This window comes from Filicampus tigris, chromosome 15, assembly GCF_054856515.1.
Source record: "Filicampus tigris isolate MCC_2025a chromosome 15, RoL_Ftig_1.0, whole genome shotgun sequence".
In the NCBI taxonomy this organism is placed as follows: Eukaryota; Metazoa; Chordata; class Actinopteri; order Syngnathiformes; family Syngnathidae; genus Filicampus; species Filicampus tigris.
The window spans coordinates 19,732,274-19,755,096 of NC_141231.1; the positions used below are offsets into that span (position 1 = coordinate 19,732,274).

The 22,823-nt window shown below is 48.0% G+C and overlaps 2 protein-coding genes, 1 long non-coding RNA gene and 1 other non-coding gene across 11 annotated transcripts; 3 read left to right on the plus strand and 1 right to left on the minus strand.

Annotated features, from left to right (window-relative positions):
• The first annotated feature begins 508 nt into the window (after positions 1 to 508).
• On the plus strand, positions 509 to 3,944 carry cetn3 (centrin 3). 4 transcript variants are annotated; one of them, XM_086054443.1, is made up of 5 exons: positions 509 to 667; positions 1,728 to 1,866; positions 2,602 to 2,716; positions 2,795 to 2,986; positions 3,711 to 3,944. In XM_086054443.1, the coding sequence occupies exons 1-5, from the start codon at positions 654 to 656 to the stop codon at positions 3,752 to 3,754; spliced, it is 504 nt and encodes a 167-aa protein (XP_085910569.1). In that variant the 5' UTR covers positions 509 to 653; the 3' UTR covers positions 3,755 to 3,944. The 4 variants fall into 4 exon arrangements, with proteins under 4 accessions (XP_085910569.1, XP_085910570.1, XP_085910567.1 ...); XM_086054444.1 differs by having other exon boundaries at positions 1,731 to 1,866; XM_086054441.1 differs by lacking the exon at positions 509 to 667 and adding an exon at positions 685 to 963.
• On the minus strand, positions 3,511 to 6,829 carry LOC147135946 (uncharacterized). 2 transcript variants are annotated; one of them, XR_015089935.1, is made up of 3 exons: positions 6,614 to 6,829; positions 3,933 to 4,081; positions 3,511 to 3,838 (listed from the first exon to the last, which is right to left on the minus strand). It is a non-coding gene; the product is annotated as an uncharacterized LOC147135946 (long non-coding RNA). The 2 variants fall into 2 exon arrangements; XR_015089934.1 differs by lacking the exon at positions 6,614 to 6,829 and having other exon boundaries at positions 3,933 to 4,676.
• trnat-agu (transfer RNA threonine (anticodon AGU)) lies at positions 4,010 to 4,083 on the plus strand. The gene has a single exon. It is a non-coding gene; the product is annotated as a tRNA-Thr (tRNA).
• Positions 6,830 to 7,827: 998 nt separating the features above from the next.
• LOC147135948 (myocyte-specific enhancer factor 2C-like) lies at positions 7,828 to 22,617 on the plus strand. 4 transcript variants are annotated; one of them, XM_086054400.1, is made up of 12 exons: positions 7,828 to 8,000; positions 9,736 to 9,841; positions 12,407 to 12,564; positions 13,858 to 14,061; positions 16,694 to 16,837; positions 17,919 to 18,087; positions 18,459 to 18,500; positions 18,577 to 18,740; positions 18,847 to 18,870; positions 19,697 to 19,814; positions 19,901 to 20,054; positions 20,191 to 22,617. In XM_086054400.1, the coding sequence occupies exons 3-12, from the start codon at positions 12,511 to 12,513 to the stop codon at positions 20,435 to 20,437; spliced, it is 1,320 nt and encodes a 439-aa protein (XP_085910526.1). In that variant the 5' UTR covers positions 7,828 to 8,000; positions 9,736 to 9,841; positions 12,407 to 12,510; the 3' UTR covers positions 20,438 to 22,617. The 4 variants fall into 4 exon arrangements, with proteins under 4 accessions (XP_085910526.1, XP_085910527.1, XP_085910525.1 ...); XM_086054401.1 differs by lacking the exon at positions 7,828 to 8,000 and adding an exon at positions 8,454 to 8,471; XM_086054399.1 differs by lacking the exons at positions 7,828 to 8,000; positions 9,736 to 9,841 and adding an exon at positions 9,850 to 10,106.
• The last annotated feature ends 206 nt before the right edge of the window (positions 22,618 to 22,823 follow it).

The following is a 22,823-nucleotide window of genomic DNA, read 5'->3' on the forward strand; positions in this document are numbered from 1 at the left end:
AGAAGCTGGATAATGATCCTGATCATTTGAATCAGGTGGGTTGCAGCAGGGCGACATAAAACATGCAGGAAACAGGCCCTCGAGGACGGGAATCGCCCACCCGACACAGACAGTAAGCTGCAGTAATATATTTGTCGTTTTTAGCAGTGGATAAAGAATACATGGCTGTGGGTATTGTTATATTGTATACAATTTCATATCAACACAAATTGGGTTCCCAATTTAGTTGCATTGCAAAAGTCAGTGACAATCAAGGCTTTCTGTTCAATTATAATTGATAATTATATATCACTGTCAATAATATTACTGTATGTGTTCCAGAATATAGTACAAACGTTTTCCATAGCTTCTATAAAGCATTCATTATTACCTTTTTGTTTTGTTTTAAATGTATTTTAATCCCTACTCAAGGGTAACGTTACATCGCTTAACATGCTGTGAACGTAAAAACAACAACGACGCCACGGACCAATCAGAGCTCTCGGCATTGTCGCCCCAGTGACTTGTCGACCAATAGGAGGCCTCCAATCGAGCGCGGATAAATGGTTTGCTGGCTCGGCGCTCAATGGCGATGTTTGTGTTGCTTTTTGTTTGTGTGAATGTTTCCGGTTTAAACGCGACGTGGCCTCGCGAGCGTCACCAAAGGCGCCAGCATGAGCGACTCCAGGTAGGTCAACGTGACGCCACATGTTGTGTGGTGACGTGAAGCGAAGCGCCTCTGTTTGACGCTGCTGACGGAAGCTAACGTTAGCCTAGCCTGCTAGCTCGCTATCTGTGGCTGGCGTCAGGCACACGTCGCCGGACGAGAAGGAACGTCGTGTTAATTAATGTCACAATTAAATGGCGTCACGTTGGGGGAAGACCGTGCGGGCGGCCCATTTGTAGTCGATGAAGCAAACCTTCGAGTTGACTTGTTGGCAGGACGATGAGTGAAGAAAGCGAAGACGCAGACGTCTCGCAAACGTGAGATAAGAGTTACGGACAACAAGGCTAACTTGTGCTTCATTTTGTACACGCACCAACTTTTCGGTGGGAACAAGCGTCCCTTTGGGGCGGATTTGTAAGGATGCGCGTCAAATGTTGCAGTTGCACTGGAAACTGGCGGGGGCGCTCTTGACGGTGGGAAACTGAAACGTCTCATGGGCATGACGTGATGCGTTTCCAAACGGCGAACTTGTGTCTGGAGCCGCGCCTTTTAACAGTGACGTAACATGTTCTCCCGGGTGGCAAAAGCTCGAACATTCTGATCGTAAACATAACCCTTGGATGGCGTTCGACATTGATAGATTTCAATTTCAATTGCAATTTCATTTTTTTTTCCACAAATCTGTGCTATTGGTCAGTCCACCCGTGTGTGTGTGTGTGTGTGTGTGTGTGTGTGTGTGTGTGTGTGTGTGCGCGCGCGTGCGTGTGTGTGGGGGGAGTAATATTTACAAATGATTGACCAAACTAAAGTGTTGAAAATGGCTTGGTGTTTTTGACGATGCAATGTTAATGGTTGGACAAGCAACCAATTTTTTTTTAATGATCTCACGCTGAGATGTTCTTGAAATGATAGTTGTCATTAAATTAGAGGCATCAGATGGGGCCAGAGAGGAATGCTTTTTCAAAAGGCCATTTCAAAAATATTCGACTGTCACTTCCATCATACCTGGCAAAAAGTTGTTTTTGTTTTGAAACCTGCAAAGTCAACCTTTAAATAACATGTCTGCCATGCTGTTGTGCAGCAGCAGTGACGTTTTTGCAGACAAGAGCAAACAGAAGAAGAGGAAGGAGCTGAGCGACGAGCAGAAGCATGAAATACGGGAAGCCTTCGAACTCTTTGACACCGACAAAGACAATGAGATTGACTACCACGAGTTGAAGGTGACTTGACACCCCAAAATATCATCCTCAACTAGTGTAGGAGTTGCACTAGCCCTTCCAGTGGGTCATATGATGTTAAAACACGAGTGATTTTTTTTTTTTTTCTTTAACCAATATCTGATTCAAATCAATGTTTCCTCTTTCATTTACAGAAAATTAAGTTTTGCTTTTTGTTTTTTTTCCCCCATCTGGGATTTTTATTTATTTTTCCAGATACCAAACAAGCTTTGAAATTCTTTTTTTAAATTTTTTTTTTTATATATATATAGTTTTCCTTTTTATTTTATTTTTCGCCTCGCTGTACTACTAGTATCGATATGTTGTCAGTGTGACGCAGTGCACATCAACCAAGTGGCGTTTTGAATTATTACAGAAGCTATTTAACCTTGGCAATAAACTCAAATGAGAAGTTGAAATCAATTCATCATTGTTGTCGTTGTAGCATGGATACACCAGCTTTCCTGTCGTTGAAAACAGTTCGTAGGACAAGATATTGATCACTTGTGGACATTTGCTACTCTGGTGACCTCTCCCAAGTTGTATAGGTTTGAGGTTTCTTTTTTCCGACAATGATCTTGTCCTAGTGAAGAGAAAACCCTCTTATCTTCACTAGAATAAGAAGGTCATTGTTGGGAAAAAAGACAGAGAAACCTTAAACGTACGTTGCTAATAAGAAGATAAGATGAACATCATTGCATTATTCTCACAACTTGTTGTTCTTTGTTTGGCCATCAGGTGGCGATGCGAGCGCTGGGCTTCGAGGTGAAGAAGGTGGACGTCATGCAGATCCTGAAGGACTACGACACGCGAGGAACGGGCAAAATAGCCTTTGAGGACTTCAGCGAAGTGGGTGAGTGACACGCGAGCCGTCCACACGCGGACGCGGGGTCCACGCTGACTTGTGGCGTCGGGGGGGACGCGTGCGCAGTGAGCGAGCTGATCCTGGAGCGCGACCCCAAGGAGGAGATCCTGAAGGCCTTCCGGCTCTTTGACGACGACGAGTCGGGAACCATCAGCCTGAGGAACCTGAAGCGCGTGGCCCGGGAGCTCGGCGAGAGCGCCAGCGACGAAGAACTGCGCAGTATGATCGACGCCTTTGATGGCGACGGAGACGGCGAAAGTAAGTCAGCCCCCTGCCCCCCAAGGCGCATTGTCTCGCATAGTCTAGCTACGTTTTACCGCCCTCTAGTGGTGGCACATTTCGCAGCTTTTATTTCCTGCCTGGATATGATCGAATTGCCGCTTCAGGGTCATTGCTGCTCTTAAATGTGCGTGAAAAATAGAAATGCAAATGGCACGAACACTGGAAAAACTCAAATCTAACAACATTAAATATCGAAAATGTATTTGTGCTTTGTCTGCCAACAAATGTCTTCTTACTGGGCAGCCTTAGTCCAAGAATGTCACTTGCTTCAGCATTTTTTTCTTTTTCAATTTGAAGGTACTATAACTTTTTACTGTGACTTCCTACCTTTAGCTTAAAATAAGAAGTACTGCAATTGTGTTTTAACTTGATATTTACTTGACAAAACATGTTAAAAACTGGAGTGAATAGCTGCTTCTGTTATTTCTTGAAAATTGGCATAAACAATACAGAGCCTAACTATGAAATTGTAACAAACCAAAAGAAAATGACATACAAAATCACTCTATTATTTTTTATTCATACTGCTGTTAATTGCATGCATGATGACATTGCTACATTGTTGAAGTAGCACACTGTACATTTTTACAAATCCCATGGTTAACATACATTACAATACAATACAATTGTATTTATGTAGCACATCTCATAACAGCTAAGGAGTAGAAACAGGAAGTGACGGCGTGCGTTTGTCCGACAGTCAACCAGGAGGAGTTCCTGTCCATCATGGGCGGAGCGTCGTGAAGATGTGATCTGGTCGCTTTTCCCCGCAAGCTCGCACGCTGATGAACTTTGTACGGGATGATGTCACCAGGGGGGCATCGTCATCTGTGGGGGAGGAAACGTGAGTGTTTGTTTGCTTGTTCGTGTACACGTGAGGGACTGTTTTATTTATTGACGGAAAAAACGACTAATAAATGACCTTGTTGCGTGACTTTAATCTTGGGGCTCTCTTAAATCGAGGTACCCTTTGGGCGGGTGTCGCGGTGTTTCACACATGGCGCTGTGGCTTAGTTGGTTAAAGCGCCTGTCTAGTAAACAGGAGATCCTGGGTTCGAATCCCAGCAGTGCCTTTTTAAAAAAAAACAAAAAAAACTACATATCACACATGAATAGTAATTATGTTCATGTTGGTAGTGAGTCCATGTTGAATGTGAAAAAAGTACTCAGACCGCCATAAAACCCTGCTCACTACAGAGGAAGTCACTGGTGAAAATTCATGATATGGAGACTGTACACAATCATTTTGGACCCACTTTCATGCTTAAAAAAATCACTCAAACCTATTACAAATCGATTGAAACTTGTCCTTGCGTACTTTTTAAAACCTTCTCACTGTCAAGACATTGGAATCATTCAAATAAGAAGCACTGAGTGCTTGCTTCAAGTGGTTTGTTTCACGCCAAATTTAAATGTACTGTAAAACTGACTCAGAACTAAAGATCATTGAATTTGAAACACCACAATGTTAAATAAACAATTCAGCGAGCTTAATGCGAACATGAGGCAAAATGCCATAAATGGGTTTCAACTCAAGCTCTGTGCTTCTTGGCATGTTGTGGCGCAATGTGGCACTATCCTGAAGTTTTGCAACTACATTTGGCCTTACCGGCTCATGGTCAAAATCCTTGAAATCAGTAATTCACTGTGTTCCTCTTCAATTCAATATTTCTACCACATGGTGTGGACTAAACCCGCCCCCGGCCCCCATCCAACCCCCCCGACATGGCGCTGTGGAGCTTTCCCGTGGCACCTCGCCGTGGCAACCAGGCCTTGTGGCGCTGAAGGTCGGCGGCCGCGTTGCGTCGTTTGGGACCTGCCCTCGCACATGCTCAGCTGTCGGAGGCGAAGGCCAGAAATAAACCCGGCCCGCAGTTCCTCCTCGGCTACGACCTCCAAGAACCCCTTCATAAGCACACACACCCGACCCCCCCCCCCCCCAAAAAAAAAATACTTTCCACGGGATGACCCCACACACTTGCCACTGTGCAAAGCTGTCAGGGTAGTTATTGGATTCAGTCCCTTGTACGAGTACGCTCGTTGTCCTCGCAAGTAAGACAATTTAAATTTTGCGCACTAGTGGAATGATTGTCTTTAAAAATAGCATTCTAAATATGTACTTTCTGAAAACATAGGAATAACGTAATCCAACAGAATCTAAAAAAAGAAATGGAACAGTTTGTGCATCATGATTTAATGCTGCAAACCAGCTCATTGTGCTGCTCCTTCTGCTGTGCCTGCCTTGGCTGCCAGGAGGCAGCACTGGATAACGTACAGTAGTCATTGCAGACACTCAACAAAAAGTTAGTTGTCATGTCTACCCCGTACTTGCGCTAGAAGTGCTTCGGCGTCTATAAGATGACAAAAGAAGCAGCGACGGTTGTCATGGTAACTATCTTTGCCGTTCAAACGGCAACATTTTAAAAGGTGCATTAATCCACCAGGTTGAGGTAAGCCATTTTATGATTTAAAAAAAACAAACTTTAATTAGAGTCCTGATTGCTTGTTAGCTGAGCCCTGAGCACATGTGATGTCATTTGTGTTTTTAAAGCTGTTAATTGGACATGAAAATTAAAAAAGTTACCAAATTAATTCTAGACAAAATATTCACTTTTGACACACAACCAGTCCAACACAAAGTAAACATAATGCACATTGTGTAACACATGGTGTGTGCGTGAGAGAGCAGCTGTCCGTCAATAGTTTGAACTATGCCAACCATGTGACGACACCTGGCCTTTGACCGTAAGTGGGGCAGAGCTTGGGGAGGTCGAGATCGCGGGCGAAGCGAACCGTCGTGTGGGCGGGGCCTCTTGCATTCTATTCAGTGCCGATTGGCCAGCGAGAAGAAGGTGGCAACAAAGTAAAGAGGAAAAAGGAGAAGACAAAAGAGGTTGACGGCGTCAGTTGCAGCCGTGTCCAGTGAAGGGCACGGCTCTCGAAACCTGAGCCTCTTAACTGAACATCGCTGTTGGTGACATCACATGTCAAGTCCAGTTTATTTGCACAAACCTTAAAGCGGAAGTCAAGCCAATCATGTTTTTTACCAAGAATATGTTCTATGCAAGCCCACGAGTTGAAACCGGTCATTCTGATAAATATTGCCTTTGTGGAGTAAGAGTTAATCCACTTGTTTTTAGCCATGCCCCGGCGCGTCCATTTTGTCACTTCTGTCGACGGCTCAGCTTCAGAAAACAGCTCAGCCGCGATTGGTCCTTACCTGAGCCCTGAGCAGTTGTGATGTCATTTTCAGGCGACAGAAGTGACAAAATGGCTAAAAATGGCTGGATTAACTCTTATTCCGCAAAGGCAATCATAATCCAATTTCAACTACTGGGCTTGCATAGAACATGTTCTTGGAAAAAAATGTTTGGGTCGACTCTCTTTTTAATCACCAAAGAGTCTCAAAGGGCTTGTCGGGGGCCACGGTTGGCACGCATCGGCGACATGCCCTGATCCGAATCCCCAACCGAGCAAGGAAAAGTTCTAATCTCCATTTGAAAAAAGGAAAGAAACTTTGAGGTGTGACCGCAGACGGACGAGGCCCCTTCCGGCGTGTCCAGGCTGCAACGGATGTCGCAAGTAGAAGGTTTAGAAGAAAACCTGTCGGCGCTCGATGATGCGAAAGCTCGCATGGCGCGGCCCGCCGCACTTCTTGTCCCGGTCGGTCGGCGCAGAAACCCGAGCAACAGCCTCGCTTGGCTCGCCGGCGCAAGCAGGAGAGAGGAGAAGTGGCAGTACGTCAGGCGGGCCTACGGGGCCGTTGACCACATGCGAAAACAAGTCCAGTCAAACCTGAAGCATTTCTTCTGCAGGAAGTAGCTGTAAAACCACTTCCTGTCTACTTTGCAAAATGAAAGTTGAAACATGACTTTCAAAGGACGCCGGCCGGCTGAGCTTTGTTTTGAAACGCCCGTGTGGATGTGATCAAAATCAGTTCAAAAAGAGCCTGCAGAGTTTTATTTTGAAATGTACCAAGTGGATACCATCAAAAGAAGCCAACTGGGCTTTATTTTGAAATGCCCAAAGTGGATTGGTCAGCATGATAAAAGTCTGTCTGTGTCTTGAAGAAGCCAGCTGAGTTTTAGTTTGGTGTCGAACCAAAACAAAAGCAAATGGCGCCCGGGCATCGGCGGCCGAGTCGGAGTGTTTTCGGATCGCCGGCCACGCGCGGCACTCGTCCCGCCGTCCGGATCGGCCAATCACCTGTTGAGTGGCGAATGTCGCTGTGGCCTGCCTCCACAGCTCGCCGGCTTTCTTCTTGCTTCTCCAAACGAAGTTTTCACTTTTGCTCTCTTTTTCGCGTATCTTTCTCAACTGTGGGCGTGTGAAGCCCTTTCCTGTGACATGCCCAAAAAGTTGACGCGACTCTCCTGTCCTGCGGACGGGACAAAGCGAATCGGCATCACCAACGACAGCATTGCTAATCTAAAAAACTTTTCCTTCCATCTTGGTGTGAAAAGTCATTCAAAAGAGCTTTCACACGCACACACAAATGCGCAAATGCACGTCGCCACACACAAACTCCCACTTACATTCACACACGCACGTGTACGCTTGTCTACATACACTCAGAAACACTTCAACGCTAACACAAAGTCAGTCAACATACACATGTAGACGCACGCACGCACGCACACGCACACTCGCCCGAACACACATGCGTCTAACAAACACGCACGCACGCACACAGCATCAGTGACACCTCAGCTAAATTTAGCAGGAGTGACAACGACAGGTGAGCTTCTCAATCCGGGAGGGGTAGTGAGGGGGTCACAGGGTGTGTTGTTCAGGGCGGGGCGGCCGGCCGGCCCCCTTCCTCTCAGTTTGGACTACATCTGCCGAGTGGGCTCGGGACGCTGAGCCACTCGTGCGTCGTTTCTGCTCAAGCCAGCTGGTCTGGCTTGCCGACTTGTTCGAGACCAGGAATCGAACGGGGAACCCACGGCTGGACCCGGCGGCGCCTCTTCCTGGTGAAGACCACGCAGCGGTGAGTTCACATGCCCGACTCCTCGTCTGGACGGGAAGACCCAAAAAAAGGGTCACGGCGGTAACATGCTAGCATGGTTAGCGACTAGCCGAAAATGCTCCTAGTGTCAGCTCGTCCGCCATTTTGTGTCGCGCGCACGTCCACAAAGCGCGCCATTGTTACAGATTGACCATATATGGTAACATGATGTCACTCAACTTAAGTTTAGGTCTGGTGTGTTTTTTTTTTTTTACATTTTGAGCACACAAGTGAATACCGTGGACTGTCTCGTTAAGAAAGCTGCTTGACCTAATTGTTATTGTCTAACTGCAAGTGTCTGTGATGTCCTGTTCCAATAAAACAACTTGGTGCTGCAGTAAATGAACAAGCTAACAACTTAGTTAACTGCTAGTGACTACAGCGCACCGTCTATTTTTTTTTTTTTTTTTTCGCTAACGAGCTGTTGATGTTGATGCTGTCTGCTGATGAGAGGTTGAGTAAAAGTTCCGAGATACTTAGCTAAATATAGTGATTATGGCGTACTGTCCCTATAGGAAGACTATTCTCGCGCAAAACAAGCAAGGTAAATGGCTAACATTTGGTACTATGGCATATATTCTCTCACATGACGACTCTTGAACTAAAAGAAGATATAATCAGCCAATTGCAAGAGATTACGGTTGATTGTCTCTTCAAGACAATTGCTTCCGCAAAATGAACGAGCCAGCTATTGAACTGTTCTTCCCGCTGCGTCTTTAAGACGACTTTGCTCAAGCTAAATGAATGTGCTAATCAGCTAACTGACAGCACTTTTGACATTGTCTTTGATTCCATTTCGTTTTGAACTAAATTCACATGCTTTCTCATTACGACAACTGGTGGAGCTAAATGAACAAGCTAACTACAAGTGATTGCGGCATACTGTCTCTTTATGATGACTACTTGAGCTAATTGGCTTAGTGCTAGCAATTATTGAGTACTGTCTCATAAAAAATCTGACTGAATCAAATGAAAGCTTTAGTTAATGAGCTAATTGCTCATGATTTTGGCACAGTGTCTCTTTGAGACGGCACCGCTTGAGCTAAATGAACAAGTTAACTGTCATCGGCTAAGTCAAGGCACACGGTCTCATTAAGATGTCTCGGTGAAGGAAATTAATCATTCAATCCATCCAAACGTTATATTGCACTTTTCATGCATGGGAAATGCAGCACGTAGACAAAAGACCATCACGTAGCTCCCCCTGGAAATCGGACAATATTTACTGTGCAGAAGCTGAAATTCTGAGGATTTGGACAATTTCTAATTAAAAAAGCGCCGCTATTATGTCAATGCAGTTGGCAAAATACATCGCTCTCAGATGACATTGACATGGCAACGCCTGTCTGATTGGACAAAATGAATCTGGTAATGACGTCCAATAAGACAAAAGGTTAGGAACACTCAGTCTGACGACCCCCCCCCCCCCCCCAAAAAAAATATATATAAAAACCACGCAGTCTGACGCCCAATTCAATTCGCCATGACGGATGATGACAGACGGTGTCAATGAGCCAGCCCCGAAGTGTACCTAATGAAGTGTCCGGTTCGGGCGTGTGTCGAATGTGTCCACTGAGTGGCGTCAGTGCACCAATCAAAAGTGTTGATCACTTTCACTTGTTGAAACTTGTTTTGTGCCCTAACTTGAGTGACGTCACTGATCGTGTGCGTGCGTGTACTCATTTCCTGGATGTGCGTGCGTGTGTGTGTTGTCCAGGTGCTTGCGCGTGCGTGCCCGGGCTGGATCGCCGCTGGACGGACACTCGGGAACGAGCAAAGACTTGTGGCGCGAAAGTCATGCCGCACTAAAACACGCGTCAGAGGTGAGCCCCCCCTGCGCGATCACGTGACCACGCTCGAGCTCCCGAGGGCTAATCCGTCGTTGCATTCGGGAGGTCCGCGAACGCATCGCGTGGCGTGGTTGTGTTGAAGTGGCGCGTTATTCCGCGGAGCTGGTTAGTTCGGCGGACCGTTGAGACTTTTCGCGTCCGGATTGCTGAGCTCTCCAGCTGGCCTTAATTTGCGCGCACCGGAGCGCTCGGTGCCCGCACGACTCGGACACATGCCGACCGGAACAAGTTTGACTCGGTAAGACGACACCGAGTCACTTGGTTGTCGCGTTCATGGTCAATAATCAATTTGATACATTTTGCCTGCTTAAAAATGAATCCTGTTGTTGTTGCTGTTGTTGTTGATGTTGTTGTTGTTGGCAATTTCCAGTGGCGTACATAAGTGATGTGAGGGTTTTGGGCAAACTCCCCCTCACACTTTTGACATTTTTGGTGGAATATTATAACGTCCATTGACAGGCACTCCAAGCAGAAGTTATTTTGATGATTGTGGAGCCCAGCACTGGCGATGACATCGCCCAGTCACGCACTTTCACTTTCTGGTTTGCTAAATGTTCTTTACCGTCAACTTAATGGCATCAAAAATTGATAGCAGCAGCATCATCATCATCAAAATGATGAAGAGCACTGGTGTCCAATCAGTCCAGCTGATGTCGCGTTAGCAGCCTTTAGCCGGCATGGCCTCGTGCATGTGTGGGAGGATGTCGTGCGCAAGCTTGCCAGTCACCTTAAAGCGCACACACACGTGTCACTGGCGTGTGTCGAACATGTGTTGTGCACACGTTCCAGGGCTGTCGGTCAACTTGTGAGTTGCGCTGACGAGTGACCGTGTGAAAGTGGATGCTTTTCGACTATGCGCCCCGCTTTTGAATGGCTTTCTGAACCGGCCCTGATCCCAAACGATACTCGACAAAATTCATGACGATTTATGATGGATGAAATAGTCGAGCGTGTAGTCTCAGCGGCCAAAATGCACGCAAGTGCGGGCGATCAAGGCAGCCGCTTCAAAACATCCGCGCTTTCCACTTACTTGCATGGACATATTGTGCTTTAAAAGAAGAGTCGACAAAATGTATCATTTGATTTGCGGCGGGCTAAAAAGAGCAAAGGTGAACAATTTGAGTGGCAACAACTGAAAATGCTGAATACTGAAAGTGAGGCCGGCATCAGTGCGTCAAGTGCAGGTGCGGGCCCAACGCAGGCACATGGCGGTCTCGGCCCAGCGGGCCAGCGGGCCAGCGGGCCAGCGGGCCAGCGTTCATGTCGAACGCCGAATGCGTTTCCTGACACTGACTGGTGGCCGGTCCCGGCAGGGACTATTCCCCATTGGAGTCGGCCCTGCTACTCGTTGTTAACAATGTCATCCTCATCATCATCTTCTTCATCATCATCGAGCGGCGACTGGTCGCCGGGCGTGTGGGCGAGATGTGAAGCGTGAGTCGCTTGCGTAAATCGAACGAGCGAGCGAGCGAGCGCCCGCCGCTTGATCGTCGTCCATGACAGCCAAGCAAAAGCAACTTGGGAGCTATTTTTAGCCGCCTCCTAAAATAAAAAGTGAACTTTTTACCCCAAATCACGAGGACGTAACAAAACGTCTTTGGCAAAAAGAGGAGAAGAAAAAAAAGAATGCCGGCGCGCCTTCGTGGACACGCCGCTTGATGTGTTTACAAAGCGCGGATGACGTCACGCGAGGGCACCTGGCTGCGTCGCGCGCGCGCGCGGGCGCTGACTGACATGTTGGAGCCAAGCGGGAAGTGAACGCAAGTCACGCCACAACTTGACAAAACGAGCAGCTGCAACTCCGGCGGGCTCGCTCCTTTAAAGAAAAAAAAAATGTATTTGGTGGTTTTATGGCAGGCTGCTTTCAGGTTTTGCGGGGCTTTTCACCGTGGCTCTTGTGGATGTTTTTGCTCATCTGCTTGTTTGAACAGAAATTGCGCCCCGCAGCTCGGACTTTGCCAAATGTTGAACGGTTTTGGACTTGCTCTTTTTATTTATTGTCGTCAATATTTGATTCATTTGCTGATTATTATTTTTTGTGCGTACAACTAATGTGGTATTTGAATTTGACTTTGCAAAGTGTGCAAATTATTTTGGATACCTCCAATGAGCCGTCAAGCAACTTTTTAAAGTAAAACGACATAATAGTCCGTCTTTGCGACAGAGGCTCTCCTACAAGTTTGTCTGCAAAGTGAGCTGAGGTCAGCTACTATGCGAAGTCAATAAAACCGAGTTACATTTTTTTGAATGCTTTATAAAACCTAGTTAATCTCCATAGTTAATTCATAGTTAAAAAAAAAATATATATATATATATAGTATATCTTTTTTTCAATCGTGTCTCAGTGTAATGGAAAGACTTCGCTGCACTTCACCACTTTCACCTTTGGTTCATTTGTAGCTTCATTCTGAAATTCATTTTTCCCCTTCAAATTTACATACAACATGGATGAATTTTGGACCACCCCGCTTGCCGTCTGCACGTGCGCTTTGCGCTTGACTTGCGTGAATGTAACGTGCGCTGGTTGTTGTGTTGCAGACGTGTGAGCTGGCAGAGTGAAAAGTAGGGCGCGGCGACAACGAGGGAAGAAGCAAAGACAAGAAGAAGAAGAAGAGGAGGAGGAGAGAGAGCAGAGACCCCAAATGGGCAGGAAGAAGATTCAGATCGCCCGCATTGTGGACGAACGCAACAGACATGTAAGCAAGCGCAACTACGCAAGCGCGTACTAAGACGACGCGCAACGCGCTGTCACTCCGAACTCTTGCGTCACCCGAGTGGAGCGCAAGGCACACCGATAGCGCAGCGATGACCGGCGAAGGCCAACACCTTCGCACGGACAACCTGAGTTGGCGTTCAAATTCTGATGGGACGCGCTGTTTTCATGGACGCCGCAAACGTCGATCCGAGTAGGACTTGCGCGTTCGCGCGCCGCCCTTTGGATCGGAACAAATGATATTGACGCGCGCGGATCGAGCAGACGTACCGGAAATAGTAGTAGAAGAAGAAGCCGTCGCGACTTTGGCGTCCACCAAACGCGGCTCCGTCCGTTGCCACTCGAAACGTCATTTGCCCGATTTTTCCCGTTTGCGCTCTTGCGTCGACTGAACGCTTCCAAATGGGCAGTTGGTTCTTGCGCCCGCCACCTTTTTCGCTCGCTCCGCTTCTGCTAGCTTGCGGGAATAACACAAAGCGCGTACAGTATACTGACGCGACGGAGATGCCCGGTCAAGACGGTTTGTTCCCAATTGCGCGAATAAGTGTTTTCGTGCGCGCCCGTCGGATTCTCAATCCACATAAACCGCTAGCAAGATGGCGGGGTAGCCGCACTCTGGCCGTCGGCGACTTGGTGTTCATCATGGAGCGCTGGCCAAAAACAAAAGGTTGTCTTTTATGGCGGTGCGAAGAAATCCCACTCGGAAATGGAATCGGCGGCATAAGACGCGGCGGCTAAGGAGGCTTGAATTTGCCAAAGATCATTTCAAGCGCTCTTAACATCTAGCGCAAAAAGGGCTTGTTGGTTTTTAGTCACTGAAAACTTGACCTTAAATTCATATCAACCGTTGAAGGAGATGTGCGTGCGCGTTTGTGCATGTGTGCGCGGTCCCACACACACACACACACACACGAGTGACTTCTGGCGGTGCGAACGGTTAGTCTCTTCCTGTTTTGACAGGAAATGCAGGCACATGTGCTTCCTGATGGCGGGGCAGCACTGACCCTGACACAACCCACCCCCTCCTCCACACACGTGCGCGCACACAACACGCCGAGTAGCGTGTGCCCTACCGCGCTCGTCGTTTCGTGACTGTCTTTGGAGTGGCTTGACGTACCGCCATGCCCTGGCGCGTGGGCAAGGCGGGGCAAACAAACGCGCACTTGTCAAGTGACGACACTCACGCCAAGGTCCTCATCTGTAGGCCACGCCCCTTGTCCAACGGCCGCCGTTTAGCCGCGGTGTGGCTAACTTGCTAACGGCGTTGTCCCCTCAGGTGACCTTCACCAAGCGCAAGTTTGGCCTGATGAAGAAGGCGTACGAGCTGAGCGTGCTGTGCGACTGCGAGATCGCGCTCATCATCTTCAACAGCACCAACAAACTCTTCCAGTACGCCAGCACCGACATGGACAAAGTGCTGCTCAAGTACACCGAGTACAACGAGCCGCACGAGAGCCGGACCAACGCCGACATCGTCGACGTGAGTGGCGGCCGCTTCATTAGGCACACCTGCCGGCATTCCGCCGCAAACTTTGGAGCGGAAACGCAACACCGCGAACGTCCGTCAGGTTGCAACGCCACGCAGGCGTGTCACACAAACAAATGTGAGCACTAGGCTACGTGGCACTGTAACGCCGCAAAGTGTAAGGCCGCAACACTCATCGCGGCGCTACATGAAATTGTAACGCAACAGCGGTGTCAAAGACGTTTTTGTCGCGGCTTCCCTCGGGGGGGCAACGCAAAGAAATGTTTCGTCGCTGTTGGCTGTGGAACAACGCACATCGGGGATAATGGATCGCTCAATAATGGGGATGTAACGATTCATCGAGAATCGATTCACCCCGATTAAATCGAGTTTATTCAGTGTACTCAAACGTCGTTGCGTTTGTGGACGGCTGCAGAAGCACACTCGTGCACAGAGACAAGGATGGTAGCCGTTTTTAAAAAATTGGCAAATCGGGAACCGGGAATGGAATTGGGGCTCGAGTGAATCGTTACATCCCTACTCGATAATTGTTCTAGTGACTGCGAACAGGGGAACAAAACATGTGGTGTATCGCAAAGTCTCCGTTATTATTTCTCACAGATGCTCATGTGGAATCTTGGTACAGATTTGAGCAAGGGTCGCGGTTTGCTCTTTTGCGGGCCACCGAAAAAGCTGTGGCGGCTCAGATTTGGCCCGCGGGCCTTAGTTTTGACACAACAACACACTGCTACACAACTACGCTCACACAAGCGTGCGCGGCTGGAGCGCAAAACGTTTGGCGAGAAGCACCGTTTGCGGCCGTGTGCGGAGATGAGCGGACTCGGCGCACGTGTGTGTGTTGCACCTCATGGCCCGGCGTCTTTAGCGGCGCCGTAATCTGCCGTGGTTTTGCCTAATCTGGCCTAATCTGACGCCATCCGCTCACAGCTCGTTAGCAGGCTAATCCGGGGGGTGGGGGTGGGGGTGGGGGGGTCAAACGCTGCGGCCTGGCGAGCACTTGGAGCCCGCCCGGGTGCACTTCTCCACTGGTCCGGCAGGGCGTGGCTTTGCTCTTGTGTTGTTGTGGATTCTCATTTGGTTTGTCGAGTATCGTCGTCACTGTGTCGTTTTGCCGCCTCCTTATGTTGCCTTACTTTACTCTTACTTTACTCTTACTTTTGTGGTGTTTTGCCTTGTGTTTTCTTGCTGTCTATTTTTTGTTGTTCTTGTATTGATTTGTTATGTTCTGTTAGCTAAAGTTGCACTTGCAAGTCGCCGCATGACAGCACGAAGCGACGACGGTCCACAATTTTCTCCGCCTCTTGTGACTGTGTTGTGTTTCCCATGACGCACGCACGCACACACGGGCGAAGGCGAGGTTTAGCTGGTTTGTGTTGGCGGCACTCCCTCCCTGCCGCTAAATGGCTGGAAAGCGGCACGCTGCTAAAAATAGAACACAACGGCTAAGAATAGCAAGGGCGGCTGTGGCGTCAATGAGTGTGTGTGTGTGTGTGTGTGTGGGTGTGTACACGCACGCCAACGGAAAGAATGAGGACGGGGAAAGAATGAGGGCGTACAACTTTGCTTTGTTTGCTGACCAAGCAAACATTTCTTTTGGTTCCTTGCAAAGTTTCCGAACTTGTGGCATTTCCACCTACTGTACATTCCAACAAATATTCCTCTCCTCGCACTTCCTGTCATACATTGCTGGACCTTTCCAAAGCGACACCTCACACGCAGGGTCTTTCAGGAAAATGAAATCAAATTCGACCTTGATGAATGACCCCAAAACTAACGTGGCCAATCGTGGCTTCCTGTAGTCCTAGTTCAAGGGACTCGTCCAGTTCTCGCCACTTCCTGGTTGGACTCAAAGCCAAAGGCTCCTGGACCTCTTCAAAGTGCTCCTTCTGCCCCCCCCCCAACTAGCGCTAAATGAAACAATAGGCTTAGTAGGGGAGAAAAAAATGACAAGGTTTTCTCGTTGAAGAGTTGATTCTCTGCAACAATGGCGTGCGTCCCCGAGTGGCCGGAATGGACTCATCATTTTTCCACGTTTCGTGTAGCCTTGTGACAAGCCTTGCTTGTCATTGTGCAAAAGTCAGTCAAGTAGGACTGGATAATCGCTCTCGTTATGGTTCTTTGAGGTCTGAAGCTGCACATGAAAGGCTTACCATGTGTCCCTTCATCAAAAAAAAAATCAAAACACACTTTTTTCCCCAGCACATTTTCATGAAGAAAGTTGTGTATTGAAAATAAAATTTAAAAAAAAAATATATATATATATATATATATATATATATAATTTTTTTTTTAATTTTATATATTTGCATTTCATACATTTCAAGTTAAATTGAAAAAAAATATAGATACTTTACTTTTATTTTGACAAAAAAAAACTTTCTTTCCAAGAAAAGAAGTTGCATTTTCTATGTATATATTAGATAGAAAAAGCGAATTAAAAATGTATTTCCAAAAGAGTTGCATATTTTCAAAAGGAGTACAGTTAAAAATGACAATTAAAAGATTTAAAAAAATATATTTTTGACCCCAAAACTATTTTCATGAAAAAGATGTTTATCTATGGCGCAAGACAAAAAGTTGAGCTTCGTGAGCGAGCTTTGCTGAACGCTGGCCAATGTGTTTGCAGACGTTGCGCAAGAAAGGCCTCAGCGGCAGCGAGAGTCCCGACATGGAGGCGGACGACTCTGCCGGTCAGAGCCCCGAGACGGACGACAAGTACCCCAAAATCGGCGACGACATCGACCTGATGATCGGCGGGCAGCGGATCTGCGTGAGTTGCCGTCGCCACGCCGACAAGCCGCCCCTGCCGACGGCCACTCTCATCCGACCGACTTGTGCAAAAATCGCATTTGCTCCAGAAAAAAACAAGCGTAACAAAAGTTGCATTTTTCTTTTCCAAAAAGCTCATCGTAATTGTTGTTGTTGTTTTCCCAGTACCGTCTTTGTTCGTTGACGGTCGTATTGTTTAGAGCTGGAAAAAAAAAAAAAAAAAGGTCGTGATTCGCTCCGAAAATCCTATTACGAGTACATCATTTGTTTGAGAAAAAAATGTTGCAAAAAAGAAAAAGCCACGAGAGAGTGAGTACAAACCCTTACTTGAAAAAACAAGTCTTCACTGGCAAGACTTTTGGCTGAAATGATGATTTACTTAAAAAGATTAAAAACACGAAAAAAATATTCTTTTCAACGTTTTTTGAAAACAAATCTTTCATCATGGAGGACGTTCTTCTTCTACGCCGCTGCAGCAGCGGACACGGAAGAAGAAGGAGGTGGTCTCGGTGTCAAGGCAAAACAAACCGGAGGGAAACAAATTACGGTCGTATTTTGTTTCCCGACTTGTGTTAAGCAAATAATAAAAGGTCGGATAGAGGCTCGTTTTCAGTTCTTCAATTTCCAATTTTTGAACTAAAAACAGGAGCTAGCTGGTTTCGTTCATTGGAGGCAGCAACACTGCCTCCTTGTGGACAGAGGAGGGGGGCCTTTTAATGACAAACGTGCTCATTAGGATGAGAAACTCGTGCGCTCGCGTCTATTTTTCTTGAAAGACAAAAAAAAGTACACTTATAATCAAACAACAAATACAATCCTTTTCTAAAAAAGACTGTTAAAAAAAACATGACAAAATAAATTCCAGCAAAATGCAACTGCACGGCATATAAAAAAAAAATGTTTTTTTTCTTTGAAAAATATGACAATCATCAAATATCAAGAACCTGAAGATGAGTAGTATTACAGTCGACTTGAAAAAAACAACGGTGGGCCGCCCGGCCCACCCTCGCACACACCAAAAACGCAACTTCATATTTGCCTTGAAAGAAATTGCCCAAACAATGACGTGTTCCAACCTGCAGGGTTTGCCCGCCTCCAGCTACGACATGGGCGCGAACGTCTCCCCGCTGCTGTACCCGCACCCTGGCATAGGGGGCGCCGCAGCCAACCACAACCTGCTGCCCATCCACCACGTTTCCATGCAGAGGAACGCCATGTCCCCCCAGCGGCCCCCCGGCGGCCAAGATGCAGGTCAGGTCTTTATCCGCTTTCGCTTTTCAACATGAAATTTCAGATGAGAATAAAGAAATAAAGTCTCATCAAGCCATGGCTGAAAAGACGCCGCGGGTTCAAAGTGGCCCTTTTCAGATCATTTCAAAACAAATGTCACTTGCAGATTCTGTCCTCTGCCTCGAACTGCCGTCTTTTTTTTTTGCCATCGCTACTGAACGTGAAGCACATGCTGTAACCTGTACTTGACCTTTTGAACTTTTGGCCTTTGGTCCTTGCATGGCGCCGGCTGTTGATGACTTGAAATTTGACCAGAAAACTCTAAAGCCAAAGGTCATCTACTCTCATCTTGACCAGATGTTTGATTGAAAATTCAAAATGCTTCTTTTCAGGCATGTTGGGCTCCGAGCTGACAAACACTGTCGTCGGCGTGGGTAAGTCGTCGCGCTGGCGCTGGCGCTGGCGCTGGCGCTGGCGCTCATCGTCAATTCCGTTTTCCCCCCGCGGCAGTAAACGGCGTCTACGGCAACCAGTGCCCCTCCCCTGTCATGATGTCACCGGGGGGCGTGTCTAAGAGCATCCAAGACAAAAGTCCGCCGATGGGCATGAGCCGCAAGCCCGACCTACGAGCCCTGATGCCGCCCGCTAACAAGTGCGGCAACATGCCGACCATTGTGAGTGTTTTGGCGCAAACGCATCCACCCGTTGACCACGGCGCCTTTTTTCACCCACTAACGCTTGTCTGCACCTCACTCGCTGCCGCCCCCGGGCGCCCCCTAGTGTGAGGACTTTGACCTGATGTTGGTAAGTGTCACGCGTCGATGTCGTGTTGTTGTGTTTGTGCGAGCTAGCTCGCTCGCTCGCTAACAACATCCTCCCGAGCTCCACACGGCGTTCAAACCCAGTGCGGGGGCTCATTTGGGACAATTGTGCAGTTGGAGTGAAATGCGCCCCAAGATGGCCGCTTCACTTCCACTTCAGTCGCCTTCATGAAGGTCCTTTGAGACACCGGAAAACAGCAGAAAACGTTCAGTCCCACGTCGGCTCAAAAGCTGGAAAAGAATCGTATTCAAGGATCAAAGAAAGCTGTCTTTGAATCAAAATATCCTCTATATTATCCAATATTTCCTTTTTTTCCCATATAGGAATTCCAAGATTTCTATCGGTTCCAAGCTTTGTCAAAAATAGTCGTTGAAAAATACGATTAATCACGATTAATTCTTGAAAATGTTGCAATGAATTAGTATATATATATTTATGTGTACTCTTTTCAAGAGAAAATGTTTTTTTTGGGGGGGGGGAGGGGGTATATAAAGCGCCCTCCATTGCAGATTGTGGGTTTGCAGTCCTGCACTTTCACCGATTCTGTTTTTGGAAGGGTTGTAGTTGGGCCTCCCGTCCCTTTGTTTTACGTGTAATTCCACCGCGGGCCACTAGTGTGTGGCACAGCGTGCTGTTTGACACGGTAAATCTGGAAGAAGAGGAGTGAAACGCGGCAGTATTTCAAGTTGCCCTAATGTCTAATCTTCTTTGCGCCTGCTTGTTGCGCCGACGTGACACATGGGCCGCGGCTTGATTTTCCAACAAGCAATCCGCATGGATGTCGTTGTTGTTTTTTGTGCTCGCGCAGAACGCTCGCATCAATCACTCCCAGACGGCGCAGACGCTGTCCAGTCCCGCCGCAGCCGCGTCCCTTCCCGGCACCGCCGCGGGAGGCTTCCCGTCCTCGCTGAGCTCCTTCGGCGCAGGTGAGCGCGCTCGCCCGGCCGCCGGGGCAAGCAAAAGCCGAAGCCGAAGCCGAAGCCGAACCTTTTGCCTTTTGCGCGCTCCTCAGAGTTCTCGCTGGGCGGCGAGCCGGCCTCCTCGACGGCTTTCGGGTCGGCCGGGCCGGGCCCGGTCGGCGGCTGGCAGCAGCAGCAGCAGCAGCAGCAGCAGCAGCACGTCCACGACTTGCACAACATGCGCAGCGTGCCGCTCGCTCACGTGGGGTGAGCAAAAAGAAGAAAAGACAAATGCAAATAAACGTTGTTGGAAATGGCTCGTGATGTTCATCCAGTCGGCTCGGCTCGACGCCGTCATGATGCGGGACGTGCTGGCCACGCGTGGCGCTTGTGTGTCTTGCAGGAACTTGTGCGAGAACGTCAACTTCCCGTCGGGCCAGCGCAGCCTCCACATCAAGTCGGAGCCGGCCTCGCCCCCCCGAGAGCGCGTGGCGGGCGCCCGTCCCGGCCTCTCGCCCGCCGGCAGCGCCTCCAGCTGCGGGAGCTCGTACGACGGCGGCGACTTCCTCCTGCGGCCGCCGTCCAATCAGGACGAGCGCCGCAGCCCGTCCGTCAAGCGCATGCGGCTGACGGACGGCTGGGCCACATGATGCCGAGGGGGCGGGGCTTGTCACCCGGGTGACCTTGTGCCGGTTCTTCAACAATCATCTCACCGGCTGTGTCGGGAATCCATCGCGAGTCACTACAGGGGCATTTTTTCCCTTCCGTGACGTCCGAGTCCGGATGTCGCCATTTGGGAGTCGGCAATGCGCAAACGATTGACCGGGGAATCTGTCGCTCGTTGCCCAGTCCCTAATGGCCGCATTGGCGTTTGGAGTGGACTTTTGAAGGACTCTCTAGGCCCGCTGTCCAAACATCCCATGATAGCGATCAGGTCACGAGTACGTGATTCCCGACACGGCCCGTGACGGGATTCCCGATCCCGTCGCGCTCTTTCTGTTTGCGGGGCAGGGCGCCGGTGGCAAACGGCCCACAAACCGCCAACCTCAAAGCTCATTTGTAGAAATCGCCGATTGATGAAAAAAAAATGTCAAAGGCAAACGACTCCAAAAGTCCCAGCTGAGCCGAGCTAATGCTAATGCTAATGCTAATGCTAATGCTAGTGCTCATGCTTGTTCGTAGCGTACGCACTACTAAAAGCAAAATTCCCAACGGGTAGCCCGAGGAACCCTAACACGGCCGTCCAAGGTGACGTCATGAGGGGGGAATTGAAAACGAGTCCCCATCATGTATTTATTTATTTATGGATGTATTTATTAAATGGTCATTCTCCCAAAGTCATTTTATCAAAAAACATTCACCGACCATAATTTCGGACACACTGTCAGAGCGGGGGGGGGGGGAGGCAGATCGGGTCCGGAGGGGGCGAACATTTCCAACTGTTAGTAAACTTGTTTGTCTTTATGACAACTTTTTAATCCTAATTATTTTAAATGCAATTATTAAATGCAGTCTTTTTTCCTTTAGCATGACTATTTCCTTCATTTTTTTTTTTCTTGGAAAATTATGTATTTCTTTATTTACTTTTTTTTAAATACTGTTTTATCTGGAAGAAAAGGATGAATTGTGAGAAAATGTCCCTTTTCTTGTAAACAAAAGAGGGCTATTCAGGAAGAAAGTGCAAATTGTGAACTTTTTTTTTTTTTTTTTTTACCTTTTTCTTGGGGGGGGAAAAATAGCCCCCAAAAGTAGTTTTTTTAAATGTATTTTTTACATAATTGTTACCATACTACAACTTTTTTTTTCCTTTCTTGGGAACTTAACTGATTGATTGGTCTAAGATTTTCTTTTTCTTTTCAGTGTAGTCCTAAAAGTTGGCGTCGACGTCCCGACAAGTTCCGACCGCAATCGGTGCGTGTTTGTGGCCGTTTTGTGGGGCGGGGTCAGAATAAGGCCACACCTTTTTTGTTTTGTTCTGAAAACCAACACAAGGTCCAATTGGGGACGTCCGCTACCACGTCATTGGTTAACGTTCGTAAAAAGTCAATGGAGCGTCGAGAAGGATGGGATGATGTCGAGCCGGGAAGTGCGACAGGAAGAGGAAGTTGATGCTGGTTGACGGGAAGTTGGACAGGAAGGAGTCAAAAAGTGATGGGGCCCGCCGGGCGCTTGGGCCAGGCTGGGCGCAGGAGGCTTCGTTAAGCGGAGAGTGTTAGCTTTTAGCTGTTAGCTTGTCGTGCATTAGCCTTTAGCTTAGCATCGGAAGACTGCGGGACAGTGACGGCTTCCAATGTTTCTTTTTTTCCCCCCTGTCCTGGCGTCAGAAGCCACGCCGTTGCCATGGTGACGCCACAAGCCACGCCATTGGTTGAGGTGGTCCCAATTGATAGCCATTCAATTTTTCGAGTGTCTCCACGGTGACCGCAAGAGCCCGGACTCCAGCTTCTGCCTGCCCTTTTTTTTTTTCTTTCTCTTTGTTTTGTTGAAGCCGAGGGTTGTTGACATTTGATTTGAATATTTTGCTAATCAAAAATGTATATTTGGTGGCCCGGCCCAGGTTTTGAGCCGCGAGGATGCGACCGGTTCCGAGGTAGAACCCGACCGAGTCCCGGGTCGCAATGTCGCCTGACGTCCGAGGGGAGATTAAGGACAGAGCCCGCCAGTTGTTGGTTTTTTTTTTTCCAGAAAGAAAAATCAAAACACTTTTTAAAAAGTTGTGTTTTGGATCAGAAACTGATGGGATCGCACGCACAAAACACAACTTCAAGATTGAAATATATATATATATATGAACTATCTAATAAAATACTAGCGCTGTGCTGAAAATGTTGCCGTTTTGTTTGTTTTTTGCCATCGATGACGACCAAGCAGCCGTAGTTGCAATCGGTCGCCACCAGGTGGTGGCAAAGTTCAGCAGTCAGGATCACCGCGATCAAAGCACGGCAATCGACTTTGATGAGGGGTCGGCACACTCGCCTGAGTTGAGCGCGAGCAGCGTGGGAATGGTTCCCACTCAGGCAGTGGGTGTGGCTGGGC

Excerpts from the sequence above, each read along its gene's own strand:
- cetn3 (XM_086054441.1), top strand. The coding sequence starts at position 926 with ATGAGTGAAGAAAGCGAAGACGCAGACGTCTCGCAAAC. Across the intron at positions 1,867-2,601 it reads TTGACTACCACGAGTTGAAG|GTGGCGATGCGAGCGCTGGG; the intron begins GTGACTTGACAC and ends TTTGGCCATCAG. Across the intron at positions 2,987-3,710 it reads TGGCGACGGAGACGGCGAAA|TCAACCAGGAGGAGTTCCTG; the intron begins GTAAGTCAGCCC and ends TTTGTCCGACAG.
- LOC147135948 (XM_086054400.1), top strand. The coding sequence starts at position 12,511 with ATGGGCAGGAAGAAGATTCAGATCGCCCGCATTGTGGACGAACGCAAC. Across the intron at positions 12,565-13,857 it reads TGGACGAACGCAACAGACAT|GTGACCTTCACCAAGCGCAA; the intron begins GTAAGCAAGCGC and ends TTGTCCCCTCAG. Across the intron at positions 19,815-19,900 it reads GCTGAGCTCCTTCGGCGCAG|AGTTCTCGCTGGGCGGCGAG; the intron begins GTGAGCGCGCTC and ends CGCGCTCCTCAG.